At 47.1% G+C, this 8,133-nt stretch overlaps 1 protein-coding gene across 5 annotated transcripts in view; it reads left to right on the top strand.

The window, feature by feature from the left end:
* The window catches only part of dlg3 (discs, large homolog 3 (Drosophila)), an 87,228-nt gene that overhangs the window by 55,150 nt on the left and 23,945 nt on the right, over positions 1-8,133 (top strand). For 2 of the 5 annotated variants that reach the window (XM_036548098.1, XM_036548097.1), the window contains 5 exons: positions 1,473-1,597; positions 2,121-2,290; positions 2,929-3,065; positions 4,733-4,877; positions 5,479-5,653. In XM_036548098.1, coding sequence (XP_036403991.1) covers positions 1,473-1,597; positions 2,121-2,290; positions 2,929-3,065; positions 4,733-4,877; positions 5,479-5,653 — 752 coding nt within the window. Of the gene's footprint in view, positions 1-1,472; positions 1,598-2,120; positions 2,291-2,928; positions 3,066-4,732; positions 4,878-5,478; positions 5,654-7,711; positions 7,859-8,133 lie in introns of all 5 variants that reach the window. The other 3 variants (XM_036548099.1, XM_036548100.1, XM_036548103.1) reach the window with 2 other exon arrangements.

Raw genomic sequence — 8,133 nt, 5'->3', positions numbered from 1 at the left:
GATCAAAATGTTGTAGAAGAGCAGAGCTTTACTGCAGTCTATCCTGGGGATATTCATATGAGATTTATTGTCCCTTAGTCTTTAAAAGTACAAGCCTTGCTCATAAATGCTCATAAATAAAATCCTATGCTATATCCATTCTTTTCATTTGAGAAAAGAGGGCTTCAGAATCAGGGGTCAGACATCCAGAGGCGGTTCTGTGTCAGACGTGGAGATGAACCTCGGTATTCGTTGCACATGTTGATTCATGTTTTCTCTGAGTGCCATTTTTCATGTTGATGCTTAAATAAACTATGTTAGATCACGCCTTTAAAAGATCAGTGAGCGGAGCATTTGGTGGTGGGAACCAGTGCGCTCTTTTTGGCTCCAGAACAGCTCACTGGGATGCTTCAGTCTCCCTCTGTCCTAATTTGTTGTGACCGGTGCTCATTAATTATAGAGCATAATAAAGCGAGGCCTTTTCTCAGCTGTCTTGTCTGCAGCCCAAGCCCGTCAGATGGAACAGTATGCCTTCGCAGGGATGAATGTTATGGCATTCTCAAAGAGGGAGAGAGAGAGAGAGAGATGGAGAGAGAGGAAGGGAGGTAGGGAGAGAACTGGAGAGAGGGAAGGAGGAAAAGAATAGGAGAGAAGGAAGGAGGAAGAGTGAGAGAGAGAGAGGAAGGGAGGAAGAGTGAGAGAGAAGGAAGGAGGAAGAGTGAGACAGAGGGAAGGAGGAAGGGAACAAGGGGGAGAGAGTGAGGGAAGTAAAGAGAGAGAGAGGTAGGGAGGAACAGTATAAAAGAGAGAAGAAGAAGGAAATGAAAGATATAGGGAAGGAGGAAGGAAATGAGGGAGGGAGGGAGAGAGGGAGCCAGAGAAAATGAGAGAGAATGAGGATGGGGTGAGTGAAAGGGAAAGAGGGAGGGAGTGAATGAGTAAGCGAATCAGAAAGAGAGGGAGAGGTAAAGAGCAGAGCTGTTATCACGCAGGTCTGTGAGGACCTTGACTCTCTCCCACCTGCAGTGAAGAATTGCTGCAGGTTCACTGTCCCTCGGTGCTCTCCGTCTGGGTAATGTTCCCCAGGGGCAGTAAAAGTGACGTTGCTCTACCGCACAGAGAGGAAATGTAATTTTCTAACCATAGATAGGGTGTCAAATCTAGTGCCTATTTGAGGTACCTCTTCTTATGCCTCGGGCCTTATTCTTTTGTTATTAAACTTTTAAATTGTTAATGATATATCCTGCTGCAAACATGATATAATAGTATGATGTTCACACATTTTAATGAGTGTGCGGCTCATTGTCCCTGATGCGGAGAAATCCACAGTCTGCCTGCTTTGGAACCCACAGGGATAAGGGATGTGTGTCACTGAAACAGCCACCGTGGCAATTAAGGCTGTCATATCCGCTAACCCTGTGTACGTGTGTTTGTGTGTGTGCGTGTGTGTGTGTGTGTCCGTGTCCTTCAATAACGAATGGCACCCCATCCAGGGCAACTCTGGCCTGGGCTTCAGCATCGCCGGAGGGATGGACAATCCGCACATTCCGGACGACCCCGGAATCTTCATCACTAAGATCATCCCCGGCGGAGCGGCAGCCATGGACGGCAGGCTGGGGTGAGTCTCGCCTCCGCAAAGCTGCAAGCGCACCCACTCTCCTCTGCCAGCCAGAACTGTGTGGGAGACAATGGTCTGTTCATCTGCAGACCAGGCTTTGTGTTTTCAGTGCTTCACTGTCCAAAAAAAAAAAAAAACAGTGGAAAGAGTATGATATTGAGTGTGTTTTCGTGTGTATGTGTGTGTGTCTGTGTGTGTGTGCCTGTGTGTGTGTGTGTGTGTGTGTGTGCACGCGTGTGTGTCTGTGTGCACGCGTGTGTGTCTGTGTGTGTGTGTGTGTGTGTGTGTGTGTGTGTGTGTATGTGTAAAAAGGAGAGAGAGAGAGAGAAAGAGAGAGAAAAGCTGGCCGTTGCCTCTTATGTTCATTGTTGGTGCTAGAGTGTGAGTTAGTGGTGTGAAAGCTCTTATTCTGTCCAGTTATGCTGCTCGTCATTGAGTCAGTAGGTTTCACTGCAGTTTCCTGTCTCGGTGATTGACAGGGAGGTCTGTGTATAGTTTTCACAGCGGAGTCTCTGTGTCTCAGGGTGAACGACTGCGTTCTGCGGGTTAACGAGGTGGACGTGTCAGAGGTAGTCCACAGTAGGGCGGTGGAGGCCCTGAAGGAGGCGGGGCCTGTGGTCAGGCTGCTGGTGCGGAGGAGGCAAGCCCCACCCGAGACCATCCTGGAGGTCAACCTTCTCAAGGGGCCAAAGGGTGAGGTCACGCACACAGTTTTGAATTTTGAGTCTACAATGAAACATAGTTTCACACAGTTTTTATTTTCTAACAAAATTAGGTCCTATACATAGGTATCCATCCTTACTTTACACAAGCAGAATGTCCTGAATGGGATACTTGAAGCATCATTTTTTCCAAACTGACATGCCTCCTATTAATGCTGAGACAGAGCAGATCTTTGAAAGCTGTGCAAGTTTTTGTTTTGTCAGACCTTCAATCTGCAGTCCTCTCCCAACCATTCTCTGTGGAAATCCCAGATTCATGCAAAATTTAACTCGGAGACAAACATTCATACACACACATACTCACAGAGACACTCTCCCTCTAACACACTCAGACACACAGACACACACACACACACACATAAATTCACAAAGAAAAAAAAAGGACACATACACGCTCACAGGTGCACCCACACACTCAGATCCGCACAGGCATACACATGCTCATACATACAGACACATGCACACACGCTTGTGCACAGACACGCACACACACATATGTATGCACACACACTCACATACAAAATAGCATACATATACATATATACATATATCAGTCTCCAGGCCTGGCTCAAAACATATTTCACTCCCTCCTCTCCTCCTCACCCACAGGGCTGGGGTTCAGCATCGCTGGGGGGATCGGTAACCAGCACATCCCCGGAGACAACAGCATCTACATCACCAAGATTATCGAGGGCGGGGCTGCACAGAAGGACGGGCGTCTGCAGACAGGGGACCGCCTGCTGGCTGTAAGCCAATCACTCCTCTCACAATTCAGCATTCACCACTCTGATGTCACACATACTGACACGCCCTGAAACATCATACACTGCCGTAAGCACCGGGACACACACCGAGGCATTAAGCATTACCATAGATACTGAACACAACCTGAGATGCTAAATACTTCCACGGATACTAAACATCGCCACAGATCATAGATACTAACACAGTTTGAGACACTAAACACTACCGTACATACTTAACAGTTCCATAGATACTGACACAGCCTGAAACGATAAATAGTACTGTGGATACTGAACACTCCCATGGATCTTAGATGTTAACACAGCCTGAGACGCCAAACACTGAACACTGCCATAGATCATAGACATTAATATAGCTTGAGGGACTAAATACTACCACAGATACTAAACAGTTCCATAGATACTGACACAACCTGAGACATTAAATACTACCATAGGTAGTGAACATTATCATACATACTGACACAGACTGAGATAATAAATACAACCGTGGATACTAAACACCGGCGTAGATCATAGATACTAACACAGTCTGAGGGACTAAAAACTTCCATAGATTCTGATAACTGTAATACCTACTGCAGCTGGCTTGAGACAATAAATACTACTGTGGACACTGAGCACTGCTGTAGATCACAGATACTGGCACAACCTCAGACTCTGAATACTTCCATAGATCCTAAACACTGTCATATATACTGGCATAGCCTGAGACGACAGACACAGCCATAGACACAAGCACTGCCACAGTTCCTGGGTGTGCAGGCAGGAGTATTCTTTAATTCTAATTCTCACATAGCTACAGTTACTCCCAAGCCGCTGTCAGTGGCATCTCACGTGACCGAAATGTGGTGACATGCACCAGTGTTTATGGCCCTCTGAAAGACTGATATGGAGCAGGGTTGCCAGCTCAGGTTTTAAAGCAACTTTTAAAGCAGATTTGTGCCACACTGCAATAGATGAAGAGAAGCACCTGGCAGCCAAATGACTGAGGATGTAGTAAAAATCTGCAGACTGCTTAGGACTGTCATAAATAAGGATAGTCATTAAGGACTGCTGGCTTTGGTGAAAAGCCGTGAATGACTTTGTCTGCTGAATTTAGGGCCATCCTCTGCTAAAACCTCCATTCAGCATTTACAGATAATCCTCACTGATAAGAATATGGGCGTTGATAATATAGTATGTGCATTGGATTGGTTATAAAAAATATCTTTTAATGGACCCCAAGGGACCTTTCTCTCAAAAATTGTGAATAATTTATGTTATTATCCAACGTGCACATTGATTCAAAGCTGTGAACCAATTTTTAGTTTTCTGGACAAAGTCAAAACCCAGAGAAATTGTTTAGCTGGTTGTACTGAACTTGTACAAATTTGATTACTTTTATATATTTAATTTATAAGTACTTTGTTCTGAGAATCCCAGGGAAAGTGGTTGAATCTCTGGTGAGACTTATGAAACTGCAGAAAGAAAAAGAACCACAAAGACCTCTGACCTCTCCTCTGCACTACATGTTTGTATGGTAGTCAGTGTTAGAATCTGCGTGGCAGTTTCTCTTGCAATGTGATTGGAGGTGAAGCTCATCAGTGATTGGTGACTGAGCCCGGATGTTGACCCTGTGTTGGCCTGCTCCACGTGTCTCTGCACAGGTGAACAACATCATTCTGCAGGACGTGCGTCACGAGGAGGCGGTGGCGGCCCTGAAGAACACCTCCGACATGGTGTACCTGAAGGTGGCCAAACCCGGGACCGTGCACCTCAACGACATGTACGCCCCACCGGACTACTCCAGCAGTATGTACCTCCTTCTGCTGTTCCGCCTCGCTCCGTCCCATCTCCTCTACGCATGACCCAGTCCTTGCTCTCCGTGATCCGCCCCGCTCTCACCCGAGACAGAGACCCTGTCGGGTCCTTGTGCCGTACGCTCCCGTTGTGTGGCTTGCATGGAGTCTGCTGGTGCTGAGAGCGTTGCAGGGTGCGTGAGTGAATCAGCGTTCCAGACTCCCACACAGTGCACTGCTGCCCACCGCTCAGACACGAAGCGCCGCTCTCTCCCTCCCACTGAGCACGGAGGTTTTCTCAAATTCCTCCTTCTCATGTACACCCACGTCCCGGGCAAGCTGCCAAAGCGTTTTACACCGCCAGACAGAGAAAGCATACACCGCAGTCGCATACGAATAGGAATATTCAAATACCTGCTTTTTTATTTTATGTTATGTGCAGCTTGTTTTCTGGATGCTCACATATTGATGTGGAGATTTTTTTTTAATGTGTCGCTGAATCTGAAACTTTTTCATTCCTCCGTGTACTCCCCCCACCTCCCTAACCCTCCACCTTGCTCTGCAGTGCCACCTTGTGGCCCTCCGTTTTAATGTTCTTTCCTTTCTCTCTACTGGCCTCGCCCTCCCTCCAGCCTTCCCCACCATGGTCGATAACCACGTCAGCCACAACTCAAGCATGGCCTACATGGGAGGGGTGGAGCCCAAGTCAGTCTACCCGCCCCCGCAGGTGACGCCCTCCAGGTACTCCCCGATCCCTCGTCACATGCTGGGGGAGGACGACTTCACCAGGTCAGTAAACCGTGCAGCAAAGGCCTTTGGACTGACAATGTTGACTATGTTTGAATGCGGTATAAAAAGAGTGTCTCTCTGCCAAAAGAAAAAAGGATTTTCCCCATGGCCAACACATAGGCTGCTGTGTGAATATGCTCACCAGCGTTGCATTGTTACCAATTAACATCAAGTTTGCTAAACTTCAACCACAAATTCCTATCAAATACAGCTAAAGTGACCATAGTTCATTTTTTAATGTTTTCATTAAAAAGCATCAGTGTTTGTGTTATGAGGATGTGTTGAGGTGCGTTCTGAACATTACCTACACAGCTGCAGTTGCTGACACCATCACTTTCACTGGTATTTAACAGTTCACCCGGTAACCACTGTGCCAGCAGAGATGCATGGTAAAGCAGTGGGTCACAAAAGAAACTCTATCAAGGAAAAATGCAGTGAACGCTCTGATCTTCGTGTTATTCAAAAAGTCTAATTAGAGGGACATTTGCCTATTGTGAGGCCCAGTGACTCCCCGTGATGTATACTGTGAGATTGCATGCACTGGTGCATCAGCCTGTGCGGAGCATTCATTCAGTTTATTTGGAAAAATAGAAGACGAATGTTGCATGTGCCTCACTGATGCGCAGCTCGGGTTTACAGTGATTTAGTGTTCCGCACCTCAGTAAGGATGCCGTAGTGAGCCACGGTACTCAAGGCAATTAACAATAGTATGATCAGACATGAATCATTACAGTGATTTTTGTGATCCTGGTATCTAAAAGACTTGATGGGGGCACTGTAGCCTCTTTTTACATCAAGTGAGCAAGCAGACTTCATTAAGGTTTCTCAGGAAGATATTTAAAATAGGAAAATAGTTTAAACAGTCTCAGGAATAGTTTAAAATAGTCTCAGGAAAATAGTTCAAGATTCTTTATTGCCACGTGTAACAAATACAATGGATTACTATGCTTACTCCCCACTCACTCCCGCAGTAACACTCCTAAACATAAATTCCAAATTTGTAAACATAAATTCTAAATTCTAAAAATGTAGTAAAGTGACCAAGCGCAGTACAGTGATAATAATAGCGTAATAAGTAACAATATAATAAAAAGGTACAGTGATAAATGATAATGATAAAGTGACCAGTGCAGTACAGTGCAATATAATGATAAATGATGAGTGACCAGAGCAGTACAGCACAGTGGGAGTGCCTGCGTGCTATGTAGCCGAGTTCCCAGCATGATTATGAGTTATTTGTACACAAGTTGTGTGATGCCCTGAAAATGAACATTGATAAGAATGTAGTATATATGCTGCAAATAAATGCAGGTTTATTGGTTGAAACTGAAAAACAAATCCTAATCTTACAGTGTCAGTATCTGTGCAGACAATGTTACAGCACGTTTCGCTTGCTAGATTTTTTACAGCTTATACCAAATCTTTGTGGATGGTGACTTTGCGGACAAAATGTTACTGTGATTGTTTCCTTGTCGTGCAGTATATTAGAGAGAGAGGTAAAGAAACCTGGAGTGGATGAGGAGAGAGCTGTTGGTAAACATCAGCCGTTGAACTGGGAGAGACTGGGAGCTTTCTGTGGACTGGTCCTATTGGGTGATATGGTGATAGCACTCAGACATAGGGATGGACTTGAGGCTGTCTGTATGCAGCGAGCTGGTGGACACGAGGTGAATTCTGATTGGTGAAAGCATCCCTCTTTCACGGCTGGTTGGCCGAAGCAGCAGTCACATGACCTGACTCCAGGCTGGCTCGGGCTCCCCCTGGTGTGATGCATTGACGGGGGACTGGATGTCGACGTCTGAGCCCAGAGGTATATCTTTGACTTCCCAGGCGAAGGGGTCAGGGCAGTCCCAACAGCTTTTGTGGGGTCAGAGTTTGAAGAGGCGTGAGATTTGGGGATATACCCTGGCGACTAACCTGTCCTACCTACAGTGATTTGTGAGTGTGTGCTTGTTTGTGTGTGTGTGTGTATATGTATGTGTGTGTGTTTATATATGTGTGTGTGTGTCCATCATACCGAGCCCCATTCACAGTGTGATTTCTGTACCCTCCAACCAGGGCCGAGCCCATTTACAGTGTCATCCACAAACCCCTGGAGGACAGCGTCCCTCCCTCCCCCCACTTCTACAGCGGGGCCCCTCGGGACGCGGGCTTCTGTCCCGTACCCGCTGCCTTGCGCCAGGGCCCGATGCCCTACTCCGGCAGGTACTAACCCCGCCCCCCCCCCCCCCCCCCCCCTCGCAACGCGCTCCGCTTCGCTAACCTGTCCGGCTGGGGGGGGGGGGCTGCTGTGCCAGTGGTTGGTTGTGCTGTCGGGTGTGGTGGGAGCCGTGTGTCTCTGTGACGGAGGAGGGCACAGCACCTAGAGGGGAAGGAGCGGGGAGGAGTATCTGTGTACCCTCAACGGCGTCTGACAGCTGTGCTCCGGCACGGCTATCTGTCTGTAACGTAGCAGTCTATACATGTCTCACGTGTCTCCA

This window comes from Megalops cyprinoides, chromosome 16 (genome assembly GCF_013368585.1).
Source record: "Megalops cyprinoides isolate fMegCyp1 chromosome 16, fMegCyp1.pri, whole genome shotgun sequence".
NCBI lineage: Eukaryota > Metazoa > Chordata > Actinopteri > Elopiformes > Megalopidae > Megalops > Megalops cyprinoides.
This window is presented reverse-complemented; position numbering and strand designations above follow the sequence as displayed.